Source organism: Nycticebus coucang, chromosome 9 (genome assembly GCF_027406575.1).
Source record: "Nycticebus coucang isolate mNycCou1 chromosome 9, mNycCou1.pri, whole genome shotgun sequence".
NCBI lineage: Eukaryota > Metazoa > Chordata > Mammalia > Primates > Lorisidae > Nycticebus > Nycticebus coucang.
The window spans coordinates 108008373-108025908 of record NC_069788.1 but is presented as its reverse complement, the minus strand read 5'-3'; the positions used below and the strand labels follow the sequence as shown (position 1 = coordinate 108025908).

Here is a 17536-nt window from a genome sequence, read left to right as displayed (position 1 = left end):
TCCTGGGCTCAAGCATTCTCTTGTCTCAGCCTCCTGAGCAGCTGGGACTACAAGCACCCACCACAACGCCTATTTTTAGAGACAGGGTCTAGCTCTTGCTCCCGCTGCAGCTTCCTCTTTTAGAAATTATGCTTAGAATTTCCATTGCTATAATGTTATATAAATCCCAACAATTCTGAATTTAATACAAAGCATAAAAGAGTTCCAAAGAAAAAGACAAAAATTGTTAATATGTTTTGAAGTAAAAGAAGATAAAGTTGCGGGAAAGAGCTGGGTGATTCACATATGAGTGTTTGAGTGAACCACCATTGTGAGAGGGGAGATACTTAAGATGGAAGAAGGAAAGGGGAAAACCCAGCATGCTGGAAGAAATACACGCAGGGACAATCGCTCTGGTAGCACAGGGAGTTCAACTGAGTAAAAAGAGACGTAATTTCCTAATAGCTAACAAGTATTGTATGTGCTCTGAGCTACATGCCAAGCGCCTTAGACACAGTGGCTCAAGTAATCCTCCAAACAATCTTGTGAAGCAGCTGTCACATTTTACAGATGAGGAAACTGAGACAAACAGAAGCCAAGTACCTCGCCTAAGAATTCCACTTCAATCCAGGCACTCTGGCTCCACAGTAGTGCTTCAACCACTATACTTTCAAGGCATCTATTTTTATACGAGACCTAGAAAATTAATTGATATTTGCTACTTAATGAGAACAGCTCTCTCCCCTTACCCTTTTGTATTTCAAAAAAGCATCCTTTTACTTGCACCGTGTGTGGTGACCATAAGGAGGCTGAAAGAATAAAGTGTGATAGCTGGACTCTTTTATCTTAGGACACTGAAATAATCCACACAGAGGAACTTCTGTGGGTAGAAATCTAGACATCGTCCTGAACAAAAGGGCGGATAAGGGCCTTAAAGAATAAGGGAAATCGCCAAAACTCCTATGTCTTACCTTTGCTTTGGCCACTATGTAACATCAAAAGACTCCAGAGCCTACCTATCCCAACTCTGCCTTTCCTCTCGCCCGCTGTAGGAGATGGAAAGGATGGTGGCCAAGCAAGAGGACCTACGTGCAGGGAGGCCAGAGCACAGTGGGGTTCTTTGCAGAGAAGGGCGAGACTGCCAGCCTGGGGAGACTGGGTCAGGGGACAGAGGTGGGGACTTGGTGGGGAGCCAGAAGCAGGGGACGGCGACGCCAATGTGTTTCGGGCTGGCAGAAGAGACAGGATCAGCACCGAGGATGAAGCTGAAGAGGCAGCGGGGCATTGCAACCCTGTCCCTACCATCTGGGCTGGCCTGAGAAAGGAAGTGGGGCAAGAAGCAAGGCATCTTTAATCAGAAGTAGAAAATGACCTAAACCACAGCCCAGGGCCCGGGTGGCGACAGCAAAGGGGGCAGGGGTTGCGCCCAGGGAAAGGGGGACCCCCAAGCGTGAAAGGAGGTGCCGAGGTGGATCGGCTCCGCGGGGAAGCACGGCGGAGGCTCGCGCCGAGGTGCGGGGCCCTGAGGCCGGACGGCACCCACCCGCCAGCGCCCCGGCCTTGCGTACCTGAGGCGGCCGCCTGGCTCCCCTGCACTCCCAGGCCGTCCCCGACGCCGCCCGCCGACCCTCGGCGGTCTGCCGGGCTCCAGAGACCCGGCCCCTCAGCAGCCTGCCGGTCCGACATCTGCAGCTCGCGACGCGAGTGTCTCCGCCGCCAGCTGCGAGTGGCTCCGGAAACTGCCGAAGGACTGGCGAGCGCGGCCGCGGCGCGCGTAGAAGAGCTGAGGGAGTCCGCGAGCCGGAAGGAGGGCGCGCGGCGCGGGGAGAGCGCGCCTGCCCCGGGTGGCCGCAGGAGCTCTGGGCAGCGGAGGCTGGTGACGCGGACCCCCGGAGCGTTGCGACGTGCTTTTGCTCGCCAATTTTTAATGCCTGGGCTTGAAAGAACAAAAAAATTCTGGGGAAGAGTCAGGAAGACACTGCCGGAAATCATGGTATCCATAGAGACGCTATCGGAAGTTGGGGTTGCTAAGAGGCCTGAGTGCGCCAGCTACGCAGCAAATGGCTGACGTCCCTGAGGATCACGTTTCCGGCCTGGAAGACGGTGAACTGCCCGAGCCTCCCAGAAACGAAACAGCCGAAGAACGGTCTGAATTTCTTAGCTTGCATGAAAATGTCGACCCCAAAACCTTGGCAGCAACAGGCCCGGAGCTACCCGCAGAGACTGACCAAGAGCTACAGCCAGACACCGAGGAAGAGGACTTAGAGGGGGTGCCCGAAAGTGCTAAGAATGCGCAGCGAAAACCCAGTGGGACACCCGAGGGAGAAAATCCCAAGGAGTCCGAGGTTGACCTATTCAGCGAAACTGATCCAGGGATTCCCCAAGAGGTAAAGTCAGAGATACACGAAGAGAAAAGAGAGATTTCCAAAGATGCGGAGGTCCCTATGGATGAAAAGGGTGAGAGGCCAGACCTAGAGCCACCAGGGGAGGCTAAGCCAAACGTTACTGAGGATGTGCTCCTAGAGTCAGCCATGGAAGAAGATACAGAGCCACCAACTGAAGCCGTGTCTGAGATTTCAAGGTCCACAATCAGGGAGAAAAGTTCAGAGTCACTAAAGAACTCAGAACAGGAGGTTCCAGAGGAATCACTTAGAGAGCAAGATGAAGAAACAGGCCAAGACTCTCCAGAGCAGACCAAACCAGATTTTCCAAGTGAGAAACCAAGAAAATCAGATGAAGACACAGATTTACAGCCACCAAAGGAAACACAGAGAGAGTCAACTGAGGAGAAAACAACAGAGTCACCTGCTAAACCAGAGTTCCAAGAGCAGAAACCAAGACAGTCCAAGGAGGCAGGGATAGAGGTTCCAAAAGAGACTAAACCAGAGTCAGGTCTAGAGCTTTCAGAAGAGACTAAACCAGAGATTCCAGAGATGAAAAGAAAGTCAGCTGAGGAGGAAGGGACAGAGCTACCTGAACAGACTAAACCAGAGTTTCAAGACCACAAACCAAGAAAGTCTACTGATGAGAAACTTCCAGAGCCAGTAAAAGAGGTCAGATCAGAATTTCCTGAGGAAGAATCAAGAAAACCAATTGAGGAAACAAATCTAAAGCAATCAGAAAAAACTAAACCAGAAATTTCAAAGAGAAGAAAAAAGTCAAGTAAAGAAAAAGTTCCAAAACCCCCAGAGACTGTTCTAGTGCTACCACAAGAGATCAAACCAGAGATTCAAGGGGAGACACAAACAAAGCCAACTGAGGAGTATAATCTACAGTTACCACATGAAGCCAAACCAAGCAACAAAGATGTAGTATTTCCCAAGGGAGTCAGGCCAGAATCAGTCAAATCTAAACATTATGCAGATAGGGATGAGCAACAGTACCCCAAGTATCAAACAGGAAAGTTTTTTCTAAAAGAAACTGAAGAAGGAAAAACAAACTATTTTACATTCAGATCTCTCAGAGAAGATACAATGAATTCAATTGAAGCAGATTATGAGTTTACTCAGGAGCTCCAAAACTTGCTTACTGAAATCAGTGCACATCCCTCAGAGTCTCAAAAAAAATTAAGAGAATGTGTTGGTGAAAAAAAAGTTGAAGACTTTTCCCAAAAGTCAAAGCAAGATAAAACCCAGCCAAAAACAAAGACTAAGTTAAAATTTGACCATCTTGATTGGGACCCAGAGAAAGTTGCAGAATGGATTAGCCAGCTAGGGTTCCCTCAATACAAGGTATATAAAAATAGCATATTTTTAAAATCACAGGCTCTCATGCTTCTACTTCTTTTTTTTTTTTTTTTATGTGGTTTTTGGCCGGGGCTGGGTATGAACCTGCCACCTCCGGCATATGGGACCAGCACCCTACTCCTTGAGCCACAGGCACCGCCCATGCTTCTACTTTTTCTTCCCTCTAACCTTTCTTGAGCTTTGCCTCTTCTTTATTAGTAGTATAGAAAAGTCTTGGTTTGTGTAGAGATAACTTGGATTTTTATTTTGGCCTTGCCATTAATTTTTATCTTGGGAAGAGGAAGGAAGGGTCACATTTATTTGTTTTTCTTCTTTATCCCAGTGATTACAGTTCTCTGCAGTCCTTGAGTAAAAACCAAGACATTTATTTCTCTTTTCATAGAAAACTGTATTTTTAAGTAGATTTTGTCCCAGGTACACTTTTTGGTACTTTGTTAATTTGTTTTAGTGGTAGCTCCCAAACCTTGACTTCATTATTATACTATTAATTGCCCTAAATATGTCTCATGTGTCATTAGCACTTAAATGTATTGATTTATAGCCCATTAACCAAAAAGATAGTGTAAGTCTCTTATTTCACCCATGCAAACTATGCTTTAGTCTACCATAAAACAACACACCAAAAAGATAGTGTAAGTCTCTTATTTCACCCATGCAAACTATGCTTTAGTCTACCATAAAACAACACAAATCAAAACCATTCGTGCCCCCTGTTCTTTTAAGTGTAATTGAAGACAACCCTGGTGGCTCACACCTGTAATCCTAGCAGTTTGAGAGGCCAAGGCAGGCATATTGCTTGAGGCCAGGAGTTCAAGAAACAGCCTGGCAGTGAGACCATATTTCTACAAAAAAAGTTTTTTAATTAGCTAAGAGTGGTAGTGCACTCTTGTAGTCCCAGCTATTCAGGAGGCTGAGGCAGAAGGATGGCTCAAGCCCAAGAGTTAAGAGTTGGAGTGAGCTATGATCATACCACTCACCATGACTTGAAACATGAAGAGGCACTGATTGTAGCATAGTAAAAAATTTTGAGGAGCAGTGTAAAATTTAATTAAAAGAGTTAGATGGATCCAGGCCCTGTGGCTCACACCTGTAATCCTAGCACTGTGGAATGCAAAGGTGGGTGGATTGCTTGAGTTTAGGACTTTGAGACCAGCCTGAGCAAGAGCAAGACCCTGTCACTAAAAGCTAGTCAGGTTTTGTGGTGGGTGCCTGTAGTCCAAGCTACTAGGGAGGGTGAAACAAGAGGGTCTCTTGAGCTGAAGAGTTTGATGTTGCTGTGAGCTATGATGCCATGGCACTCTACCAAGGGTGACAAAGTGAGTCTCTGTCTAAAAAAAAAAAAAAAAAAAAAAACTAAGATGAAAAAAAATGTATCATTAGGTTAGAAAATTAATTTTTTGTTTTTAGTATAGAACCAAAGATAACAGGATTTCTTCCCTCCCATCTTTCTTCCTTCCCTTCCTTTCTTCCTGCTTTTTACTTGCAGTACATTTTTTTGAGTGATATTTTTATTGTATTGGCAGGAGTGTTTTATTGCAAACTTCATCAGTGGCCGAAAACTCATCCATGTAAACTGCTCAAACCTTCCTCAGATAGGGATAACAGATTTTGAGGACATGAAGGTGAGTTGTGTCCAAAGTTTCCCTATAGAGCACTGTAACACTGCTACCATATGTTGCAAACCAACCTCTTTTTCTTCCAACCTGGCCTCCTATTCCTGTCAAAAATGTCATCATTCCAGTCTCCCAGGCTCACAGTGAACACTTCTGTCTCTTTGAGCCCCACAGAGATCCCAACAACTGTCCAGTCCTCTTGTGGTATTTACGCCATCTGGTTTTCTCCATTCCCACTTTTCAAACCTCTATTGCCTCATACTTAGAATACTGCTGTGGCTGCCCCCTTTTAGGCTCTCTCTGTGGGCCTTTTGTATTCAAGGACCCTACTTTTAGGCTACCATATTCCAACTACTTTATACACTAATCAGAAAGCTTCTTTAGATCCCTTATGCTCACAAGATGGTCTTAGCACCTTAGTTTAGGATTCAAGGCTCTCCGTAAGTTCTGTGCCTAGCACTCCTCTAAATAAATCTTGTACTCCAGCTTACCAGGTCTAACTTACACCCCCACAAACCTGTCTGGTCCTTCCCTCCCTCTGCAACCTTTGCTCAATTTCTCCATCCCCTGTATCGCTAACACTAACTGTAATCATCCTAATTATCCTTCAGAACTAACACCTCACTCTTAGCTCAAGAAGTCTTTCCTAAACTTCTCAGCACACATAGTTTAGAAAATAAGAATGCTCATTAATATCCAAGTTCTTTTGCTGTCAACAAAATATAATGAAATTCTTTTAAAAAAATATATATATATATATATACACACACACAAACAGGAGAACCTCTGTAAATTGACCACCTAAGGGACTTAACAAACCATTCAACATATGGGGATGGTCAACATAAGAAACTAGGCCTACTATACTGATACATACCGAGTCTGTGAAAATTAGGCCAATTTAAGGAGGCGGTCAGTGTAGGAAAGTGGTCAACTATGGACGTTCTACTGTAAATATTTTAGAGATAGGGTCTACTCTATCTCCCAAACTGGAATTCAGTGGCATGATTATAACTTACTGCAGTCTCCAACTTCTGAGCTCAAGTGATCCTCCCACCTCAGACTCAGCGAGAACTACAGACACTTGAGACCACTTTTAGCTAAGGAAATTCTTTAAAGTTATTAAACACATAGTCCTAACTGAACATTTAATCTCAATCTCTTGAATTCTGCTAATTGCTATCCTTTGCTGGGTGCTTACTATGTGTTAGGCACTGTACATATATTACTTTACCTAATCCCCATTTAGAGAAGAGAAAACTGAGGCCCAGAAAGATGAAGCAACTTACACAAGATCAGGTAAGTTTAAGAGCCAGAATCCAAATCTAATTTGTGTGACTTCCCACCCCATGTTCTATTTAAACCACTACACTTATATTGCCTCTCTCTTTTTCTTTTTCTTTTTTTTTTTTTTTTTTGGTAGAGACAGAGTCTTATTTTATCGCCCTTGGTAGAGTGCTGTGGCATCACACAGCTCACAGCAACCTCCAACTCCTGGGGTTAGGCAATTCTCTTGCCTCAGCCTCCCAAGTAGCTGGGACTACAGGTGCCTGCCACAGCGCCTGGCTATTTTTGTTGTTGTTACAGTTTGGTCGAGGCTGGCCCCTCAGTATATGGGGCCGTCGCCCTACTTACTGAGCCACAGGCACCTCCCTATATTGCCTCTCTTAATGAACTTCTTGTAACTGTAAACTTCCATTTACATAATATGGAAAGGACTACTTATTACATGTGGGTATTGTACCCTCATTTAGCTACCAAATACTGCCAGATAACTATCTCAAAGATAATACAGCTTTTTTTATGTTCAAAGATAATACAGCTGTGCTTAATGAGCTCTAATATTTATTTATTTTATGGTGTACTGAGTTTTCTAAATCAAAATAGGGAAAAGAATTAGCAAAATAGTAATCTGTCATCCACATTCCTGAAACATTTACATACCATGAATTTCACCTTTTTATCATGAGAAAGCATTTTTCAGAGTCTGCTGATTCCTTTTGCTGCCTTGACATTCTGATTTCAAAAGTACAATATCAACATGCAGTAATAAAAATTCTAATTATTAGGTGGTGCCTGTAGCTCAGTGCGTAGGGCACTGGCCCCATATACCAGCCCCAGCCAAACTGCAACAAAAAATAGTTGAGTGTTGTGGCGGGCACCTGTAGTCCCAGCTACTTGGGAGGCTGAGGCGAGAGAAGCTTCTAAGCCCAGTAGTTGGAGGTTGCTGTGAGTTATGACCATGGCACTCTACCGAGGGCGATAAAGTGAGACTCTGTCTCAAAATAAATTCTAATTATTGCTGGGCACAGTGGCTCACCTGTAACGGTAGCACTCTGGGAGGCCGAGGTGGATGGCCTGAGTTTAGGAGCTCGAGACCCAGCCTGAGCAAGAGCAAGACCCCGTCTCTAAAAATAGCCAGGCGTTGTGGTGGGCACTATACTGCCAGCTATTTGGGAGGCTGAGGCAAGAGGATTGCTTGAGCCCAAGAGTTTGAGGTTGCTGTGAGCTATGATGCCACAGCACTCTACCAAGGGTGAACAAAGTGAAATGCTGTCTCAAAAAAAAATCCTAATTACGCTTTTTCCTAGTTTTGCAAGAAATAAGAGGTCTTAAACGTCTTCTGAAATTCTTAAGAGAGTAAATGATGAACGCAGCAGTCAGTCCCTATATCCTGAGAAGTTTGAATAAGCAAATTTTAGAATACTTATTATCTAAGTCAGTAGACACATTTGGCCTTTCCTTGAGGTCACTACAGTAACATAAAGGTCAAAGATTCAAAAGTGTGTTAGATAAGATTTGTTGAATACTTAGGTCCACATTAAACAGTTAATTATACTCAAAGACAGACACAACTTCTTAGAGATCATATGTGAACTTAAGTATGCTGTAGTTCCTTCCATACTGATAGAGGAAGCATGTTTAATTCCTCTATTGTAATTATAGCATCTAGTACACCCAAGATTTGTCCCAAAGAACATTTAAACAGCATAGTTATCTTTTCAGTGCTAACTTTCTCATATTACCATTTATGGACTTTGGGAGAGTAGGAGAAGAGAAAGCAGGTTGCTTGAGTGTATGAATTCTGCACATGCTGCTAAGATTTGAAGCACATTTCTACTGTGCACTCCCTTTACAAACCTTGCAGTTAATTGATGGCCAATTTCTATTATCTTCAAAGCTTTCTTTACTTCCTTTAACTTTAGAGTTACTTATGCTTCGCCTGTAGAAATAACCTCTCCTTTTGTCATTAGTGCAACATACTATGAGGTCCCGAGAAAAGCTAAATATTTGCGTGAGACTGTTGAGCTATACCGGAGGAAAGAAACATTAATGCTCCTTTCCACTGGCCAAGGAAGCTCTTGAAACTACTGACCTGTCTTTCCCAGTTGTAGTGATACGTTAACAGGGTAGAAAGGGGAGAGAAAGTCAGTCTTACTTACTCTAAAGACAAGCTAGACAAGACAGCATTATTTTTACTTCCTCTTTTTCTCTTAGAATATAATCCTCAAAATATTTTTAACTATTCATTTCATCGACTGAACAAAAGAACTTTTGGGTGCAGTGCCTCATGCCTATAATCCTAGCACTCTTGGGAGGCTGAGGCAGGAGGATCACTTGAGCTCAAGAGTTGGAGACCAAGCTGAGCAAGAGCAAGACCTCGTCTCTCTTAAAATTAGAAAAAATTAGCCTAGTGTTGTGGTGGGCATCTTTAGTCCCAGCTACTTGGGAGGCAGAGGCAGGAGGATCACTTGAGCCCGGGGGTTTGAGGTTGCAATGAGCTAAGCTGACACCATGGCACTCTAGCCTGGGGCAACAGAGTAAGGCTCTGTCTCAAAAAAAAAAAAAAAAAAAAAAACCCAAAACTTTGTGATAAACAATTTGGAGAAGAACATGGAGACACAATGAGTCATTTGTTCCTTTTGTACTCATCATTTTTAAAGTATAGCCTTAAACAATACAATATCTCAGCAATTTTAATACACTTGCCTTGTTGCAAACTATTTAAGTAGCACAGATTCATAACAACCTGCTAGCAATTGAGTATCATTAGACAAAAATTTTTTTTACAAAAAATTCTTTTTAGGGCAGTGCCTGTGGCTCAATGAGTAGGGCGTCAGCCCCATATACTGAGGGTGGCGGGTTCAAACCCGGCCCCGGCCAAACTGCAACAAAAAAATAGGTGTTGTGGTGGGCACCTGTAGTCCCACTTACTCAGGAGGCTGAGGCAAGAGAATCACCTAAGCCCAAGAACTGGAGGTTGCTGTGAGCTGTGATAGCACCGCACGCTACCGAGGGCAACAAAGTGAGACTCTGTCTCTAAAAACAAAACAAAACAAAAAACTTCTTTTTAAATTTTGGATTAATATGAGGGTACATACAATAAAATTACATTGTTTGCATTTAAGGTAAAGACCCAGTTGTGGTTGAGTCCTTCACCTAGGAAGTGTGCCATATACCCCTACGTTGTACTGGTTAATGGAAACTTACTGAACTCCCTTCCTTACCTTGAGTTTGTGTTTTTCTATAGTATGGGTCTATAGTTGTTACTGTACTAGTTTCAATTTAGTATTGAGTACATGAGATCCTTGCTTATCTATTCTTGAAATACTTTATTCAGAAAACATTCTCCAAATCCATTCAGGTAAATACAAAAGATGCAAAATTTCCATCTTTTTATGTCTAAATAGTATTCCATGATATATCTATATCACAGTTTATTAATCTTATTCCTGGATTATTAATCTTTATTAATAGTTTATTAATCTATTCCTGGATTAACAGGCACTTGGGTTGTTCCTACATCTTTGTGATTGTACAGTGAGCTGCTGTAAACACTCAAGTGCAAATGTCCTTATGATAAAATGATTTTTTTTTTTCTTCTGGGTAGATACTTTTAATTTGCAAATAATTTAGTTTTACAGAAGAGTTGCAAAGATACATGTAGTACACAAAGTTATGGTGTACTTTTAATCCAGCTTCTCCTGATGTTAGGCAAAAATAGTATACTTATCAAAACTAAGAAATTAATATTGGTGCAGTATTATTAAACTACACTTACTCATATTTATGCAAGTTTTCCACTGATGGATGATTTTTGTTTCAGGATCTAATCTGGGATACCACACTGCACTTAGCCATTATGTTTCCCTGGCCTCTTCCAATGTGCAACAATTTCTTGATCTTTCTTTGTCTTTTGTGACCTTGACACTTGTGAAGGGTAGAGATCAGGTATTTTGTATATTTCCTTCAATTTTAGATTGTATGATGTTTCCCATGGTTAAACTAAAGCTATGGATTTAGGGAGAGACTATCACAGAATTGTAATGACTCCTTCTCGTCTTACCAGAGGGTTCTGCCTGCCAGGTTGCATCACTGTAAAGTTACTTTGTTTCCCTTTCCATATTCTTCTCATTAGAAGTGAGTTACTAAGTCCAGCTCACATTTAAGGAGAAGAGGAAGTAAACTTCTCATGGCAGGAAGAGTATCAAAGAGTTTATGGAGATATAATAAAAGTACTACAGTGATAAATACTGTATATATTAAAGAAGAGAGTTTGAAGCTATGCAAACATCCTGTTTCTCCTTGCAGTTTTACACACTAATTTTAGCAATTCATTTTTCTTCTGTTTCCTTCATTCTATGTTTAACTGGAGCTTTTCCGTAAGGAACTTTTTCTATATTTAATTGTCTATTCTCCCCTATTTTTTAAAATCTATTTGGTCTTTTATGTTAGTATGGACTTAACAGATATTTATTCTTTGTGTTATAGTTCAGTAGTACTGTTTATTTTGTTGCTCGAATTGTTCCATCCTTTACTATTGAGAGCTCTTTTAATTTGGTTCCTGTATCCTTTGACATGTCTTTTTTTTTTAAAGCATCTCCTTGCTTTCTGGCACTACAAATTGCTTCGGGCTCACCTTGTATTTCTCTGCTGCAATCCTAGAATCAACCACATCTCCAAGGACCCCTGGTTGTTTTTGTCAGAGAATAGTATTTAGAAACCAAGATATAAACACTAGTTGTGCTTGTTGCTATTGGAGGGTTACTGCTTCTAGGTACTCTTAGCAGAAAGATCTGTGAAATACATGCATGTATGCTAACACATGTGGATACAACTATTTTATTTCTTTTTTTTTTTGTAGAGACAGAGTCGCACTGTACCGCCCTCAGGTAGAGTGCCCTGGCGTCACACGACTCACAGCAACCTCTAACTCTTGGGCTTACGCGATTCTCCTGCCTCAGCCTCCCAAGCAGCTGGGACCACAGGCCCCGCCACAACGCCCGGCTATTTTTTTTTATTGTTGCAGTTTGGCCGGGGCTGGGTTTGAACCCGCCACCCTTGGCATATGGGGCCGGCGCCCTACTCACTGAGCCACAGGTGCCGCCCACAACTATTTTATTTCTGTATATCTTTGTATGTATACCTGTATTATGATAGGCATGAGTTCACATTGATATCTCTGACTCTAGTCTAACATCACACATTTCATTCTAGCCTTCCCATCCTTCCTACTCTCAACCCCCATGCTTATTTGTTGTTTCTTTTTTTGTTTGTTTAGCAAGCCGGGGTCAGGTTTAAACCTGCCAGCCCCAGTGCATGGGGCCAGTGCTCTAACCATTGAGTATGGGCACCCAGCTCCCCCATGCTTATTTTAACTTCTTTTTCTGACAGTGAGAAACCTCACTCTCCTTATCTTTTAATTCGTATCCTATGAGAAAAATGTGTACAAAATATAGTTCAATGTTTGTGTAGTTCTTTTTGTCTTTAGCCTTCAGTATCTAGACAAAGCACTGTTTTCCAAAGTTAATTAATTTAAATCAGCTCCTTTCCTCTCTGTTGTCTTATTAAATACATTTGTCCACAGACTATATTATATCCTGGCTTCCTTTAATAGTCTGGCTTTTTAAAAGTTTGCATACTATAAAATCACTCTTTGTTGTGTGCAGTTGTGTGGGTTATGTATCCACCACCAGAGAACTATATAGAACAATTCTATTCTCTAAAATTTTCCTCTGTCTCCCTCTACCCCAGTCCATAGTAACCATTCATCTGGGATTTTTTCCCAGTAGAAAATTTTCCTCTGTCTCCCTCTACCCCAGTCCATAGTAACCATTCATCTGGGATTTTTTCCCAGTAGTTCTGCCTTTTCTGAGATGTCACATAAATGGAATCATACATTATGTAACTGTCAGGTCTGTCGTCGTCTTCTTTTTTTTTTTTTTTTGAGACAGAGTCTCACTTTATCACCCTTGGTAGAATGCCGTGGCATCACACAGCTCACAGCAACCGCCAACTCCTGGGGTTAGGCGATTCTTTTGCCTCAGCCTCCCAAGTAGCTGGGACTTGGCACCTGCCACAATGACCAGCTATTTTTTGTTGCAGTTTGGCCAGAGCTGGGTTCGAACCTGCCACCCTCGGTATATGGGGCCAGCACTCTACCCACTGAGCCACAGGCGCTGCTCATGGCTGTGAGGGTCTCTCTCTTTCCCTGAGCAAAATACATTTAAGATTAATCCATGTTGTTCACGAATGAACAAGCAGATTTTAAGGTGACTGTATATCTGCTTTAATAATAGTAGTATAGATAATTCATATTTGAACCACAACAATTATATCTTTAGATTTAGTTAAAGTAAATTAGAGGTTTTAAATTGTGTAAATGTACATAGTTATATACTATAAATAATTAAATAGTGCATAATACGTTGGTAAAGATGAAGCAAAACTATCAGTAGTTTACAGTTAAAGCAAGAACAGCAGCCATGATCAACACATGATATAATGATAGAGTAAATTAACAGTCTTCTTGAAAACTATAGGCATTACAGATAACTGCTTGAGGCCATATGCAGTAGGTGTTCTGCGGTGATGCCATGCATTGAGTATGGATGGGCCACCATCCTACAACATGTAATTAAGAATCCTTAGAAAACTCTAATAATCTTCATGAATACCTGTTTCTATTAATACTTACTAACTTACTAGTAACTCTAGTACATTGCTGTAAGTCCTAGCCAAAAATACTGTTGCTCGTTATTTGTTCATCAGAACTAAAGAAAGTATTACACTTAAAGTTTTAGACCAGTTTTGGCCCATCAGAGGACCCTCTTGTTTCATTGATGAACCTCAGACATACTTTTGTTTTTTTGAGATGGAGTCTCACTCTGTGTCCTGGGTAGAGTGCCATGGCATCCTAGCTTACAGCAACTTCAAACTCTTAGGCTCAGAGGCTCCCTTTGCCTCAGCCTCTCAAGTAGCTGGGACTACAGGTGCCCATTACAATACCCAGCTAATTTTTCTATTTTTAAGGTGCCTATCACAACACCCAGCTAGATTTTTTGCTCAGGCTAGTCTCCTGAGCTCAGGCAATCCACCCAACTTGGCCTCCAGAGTGCTAGCAAGAATTACAGGCATATGACTGTATGACTGCCACTTCCTGGGGCACCACCTGCAAACCTCTAGGAATTTGTGAAATATGCTAGTCAGGACATTCTAAAAACTCAGGGTGCTTACTGCAGCAGCACAGTTACTAAAGGAGAATCAGGGTGAGGTGCTTACTACACACAGTGCTCAATGTAGCAGCATCAACCACAAATGGGAACACTCTTAAGAGCCACTTACAGTAATTTGGATCTCAATTCTTAGAAACCACTATTGCTACATTTAGAAATCTCACTGGTCTACTCAAAAGGCTGAGGAAGAGGGATCACTTGAGTCCACGAATTCAAGGCTATTGGGTGCTATAATTGTGCCTGTGAATAGCCTGGGCTACATAGGGAGACTCCCATCAAAAAAAAAAAAGAGAATTCTCACTGGAAATGCCAAGCAACTATATAGATTCTTTTTACCTACAAATGATCTCTGAAGTCTAAAAAAACCTAGTTAAAGTTTTACATCAGGTTTACAATTGTCTGTGGCATGAATTTAAAGATGTAAGTATGACCTGTAGCTTTATATATTTTTAAAAACTCCATTCCAAATGGTGTATTCTAGTAACAATTTCACAGAGTACATTTCCATCCAAATGCAGAATATGAACTCAGATAGCAGTGCTATGATTAAAAGCAGAATTTGAAAAGGCAATCACAAATTAATCTAGGAAATGAAGTGGCATGGTGCTCAATGAGTATAAATTTTGTTGACTGAAAATTATGGCAAAAGATATTTTAAAAGAATGCTGGAACTTCAATGTCTGCTTTTTAGTGTTTGAGATTTATTTTTAGTTAAACAAAGTAGGTAACTATTTGAATAATGTTTTTTTTTTTCTTAGTTGCAAATTCACTGAGCCCTTATAGATGAGTTACTTATTAACCTTCCAGGGATAGTCTTGGCTCCTAATCTGCTCATTGCCAATCTGAACATATTATCTACTCTCAAGGTTGGTCAAATTGCTTAGCAAAAAGAAATGAATCTATCTGTGGCTATCTGATACAAAGCCTGGAAATTCCTCTCCCTTCCTTCCTTCCTTCCTCCCTCCCTCTCTCCCTCCCTCCCTCCTCTCCCTCCCTCCTCTCCCCCTCCCTCTCCATCTCTCCCTCTCTCCTTTTCTCTGCTTGCTTGCTTTCCTTTCTTGCTTTTCTTTCTCTTTCTCTCTTTCTTTTAGAGTCTCACTTTGTCGCCCTCGGTAGAGTTCTGTAGTGTCACAGCTCACAGCAACCTCCAACTCCTGGGCTTAGGCGATTCTCTTGCCTCAGCCTCCCAAGTAGCTGGGACTACAGGCACCTGCCACAACGCCTAGATATTTTTTGTTGCAGTTTGGCCAGGGCTGGGCTCAAACCCGCCACCCTCAGTATATGGGGCCGGTGCCCTACTCACTGAGCCACAGGTGCTGCTCCTCTCTCTCTTTCTCTCTCTTTTTTCTCTTTCTTTTTCTTTCTTTCTCCTCTCTACCTCCCTTCCTTCCTTCCTTCCTTGCCCTGGGTAGAGTGCTGTAGTCATAGCTCACAGCAACTTCAAACTCCAGGGTTCAAGTGATCCTCCTGCACTCACCACAATACCTGGATAGTTTTTCTATTTTTAGTAAAGACTGGGGTCTTACTCTTGCTCAGGCTAGTCTTGGACTCCTGAGCTCAAGCAATCCACCTACCTTTGCCCTCCAGAGTGCTAGGATTAGAAACATCTTTAAACAGAACTTTAAAAGGGATAATAAATCGTGCTGTTTCTATTAAGAAGTTGGTTTTGCATATCAATGTACACAGCTATGATTTAATAAAAAAAAAAAAAAAAGAAGTTGGTTTTGCGGGTGGCACCTATGGCTCAGTGGGTAGGGTGCCAGTCCCGTATACCAAGGGTGGAGGGTTCAAAACCAGCCCTGCCAAACTGCAACAAAAAAGTAGCCAGCCCTTGTGGCAGGCATCTGTAGTCCTAGCTACTCTGGAGGCTGAGGCAAGAGAATCACCTAAGCCCGGGAGTTGGAGGTTGCTGTGAGCTGTGACCCATGGGTACTCTACCAAGGGTGACAAAGTGAAACTGTGTATCAAAAAAAAAAAAAAGAAGAAGAAGCTGGTGTTGGTCAGACATATTGTCTCATATCTGTAATTCCAGCACTTTGGAAGGAGGATCACTTGAAGCCAGGAGTTCAAGAGCAGCCTGGGCAATGTAGTGAGACCCCATCTCTACAAAAAAATTAGTTAGATGTGATGACATCTGCCTATAGTTTCAGCTACTAGCCAGGAGGATCACCTGAGCCTAGGAATCGAAAGTCATAATGAACTATGATCATGCCACTAGCATGGATGACACAGGAAGACACTGTCTCTTAATTTTAAAAAAGATAAGAATTTGGTTTTACTAAGGCCAGGTTAGTAAGCCTGTGAATTTATTTCAGTATTTTATTTTCCCATAGAAATAACTTTAGAGATTAGCATTCAAGAGCCCAGGAAACTAAATAAAACTTATTTAATTTTTTCAGGTTGGTTCCATCCCATTAAAAATTATCCTTGCATTTCAGGTAATTTCTCGGCATGCGCGGGAGCTACTAGGAATTGAAGAGCCATTATTCAAACGCAGCATCTGCCTTCCCTATAGGGACAATATTGGCTTATTTTTAGAGCAAAAAGGTCATACTGGGATAAAATCTGATTCCTTGACCTTACCTGAATTTGTCAAAGCAGCAGGATTAGAGGATTATGCTCCCCAGGTAACTTCCCCTGAAGAGGATGAGGCATTATCTGGCAGTGAACCATAAGGGAAAGCCATTTCACTCACTTTGAATGATCAAACTAAATTCCTTGGGGGAATAGATGTAGTCATTTTGGGTTTTTTTTTCTCTCCTTTTCATTAAGGATTGGCATCAAAACTTCTGGCTTCATTCCTAGTTCTGACCTGGACTCACAGCACCTCCCCTTTGTTTTTCAAGTTAACTCCTCATTAAAACAAAGGTAGCAATCTTTATCTTTCTGGGTAATTGTAAGAATTTCTGGTAAATTCCAGTAGTGTACCTGGCAGCAGTAATATGCTGGGAAAATATAATTAAAAATAAAATCTCCTGCCAATCCAGATAATCCTTTCCACAGATGCAGGAAAGAAACCATTATATTATTGAATAAGCATTAAACTGTGATGCATATCACAGGCAAACTGCTAAAAAGATTGCAAAGATGAAGAAATCTTACCCTTTTAGAAACCCAGACAAATATTGGAAGTCCATAAAGTTCATACACAATTTAAATAGTTGCCTATCTGATGCAAAATTGGCTATTTTAAGTTGCACACAAATTTTATGGACACTCTGTATAATCCTTTACATACATATTAATTATCCAAAAGAAAAATAAAACTCAGATTTTGACCACAAACCAGAAGTTATATACTTGGAACCAGGAACCAAGGTTAAATTCTTTCAGAGAAGGGAAGACAGGGCTCCTTCTCCTCAGTGCTCATATTTCAAAGTGATGGCTCCAGGACTACCAAGTAAAGAGACTGGTTTAGGGGTCTACAATGGCAAGGGGTTTATTCAGCATTTCAAAAGATTTACATACATCTAAAAAAGCACAGAAAAAGAATTTACAACAACAAGTTCTCTAAAGGAAGTGTTTTAAGAGAAAAGCATGGGAAAGTTCTCTTTCCTTTTTGGTATCAGAAAAATTTTTTAAAAATTGTTTTTACATTTGTACATATCCTTACAAACAATAGGCCCTTACAGGGCCAGGTGTGGTGGCTCACACATGTAAAAGCACTCTAGGAGGCCAGAGG

General features: G+C 41.6%; 2 protein-coding genes across 5 annotated transcripts in view; one reads left to right on the top strand and one right to left on the bottom strand.

Annotated features, from left to right (window-relative positions):
• Nucleotides 1-1945, bottom strand: part of TMED8 (transmembrane p24 trafficking protein family member 8) — a 79915-nt gene extending 77970 nt beyond the window's left edge. For all 4 annotated transcript variants that reach the window (XM_053601131.1, XM_053601132.1, XM_053601133.1 and 1 more), the window contains exon 1: nucleotides 1548-1945. In XM_053601131.1, coding sequence (XP_053457106.1) covers nucleotides 1548-1665 — 118 coding nt within the window. In that variant the 5' untranslated portion in view covers nucleotides 1666-1945. The remainder of the gene's footprint in view (nucleotides 1-1547) is intronic.
• Nucleotides 1946-2039: 94 nt separating this feature from the next.
• On the top strand, nucleotides 2040-16581 carry SAMD15 (sterile alpha motif domain containing 15). The gene is made up of 3 exons (XM_053601142.1): nucleotides 2040-3710; nucleotides 5249-5347; nucleotides 16293-16581. The coding sequence occupies exons 1-3, from the start codon at nucleotides 2040-2042 to the stop codon at nucleotides 16527-16529; spliced, it is 2007 nt and encodes a 668-aa protein (XP_053457117.1). The 3' UTR covers nucleotides 16530-16581.
• The last annotated feature ends 955 nt before the right edge of the window (nucleotides 16582-17536 follow it).

Excerpts from the sequence above, each read along its gene's own strand:
- SAMD15 (XM_053601142.1), top strand. The coding sequence starts at position 2,040 with ATGGCTGACGTCCCTGAGGATCACGTTTCCGGCCTGGAAGACGGTGAA. Across the intron at positions 3,711-5,248 it reads TAGGGTTCCCTCAATACAAG|GAGTGTTTTATTGCAAACTT; the intron begins GTATATAAAAAT and ends TTGTATTGGCAG. Across the intron at positions 5,348-16,292 it reads CAGATTTTGAGGACATGAAG|GTAATTTCTCGGCATGCGCG; the intron begins GTGAGTTGTGTC and ends CTTGCATTTCAG.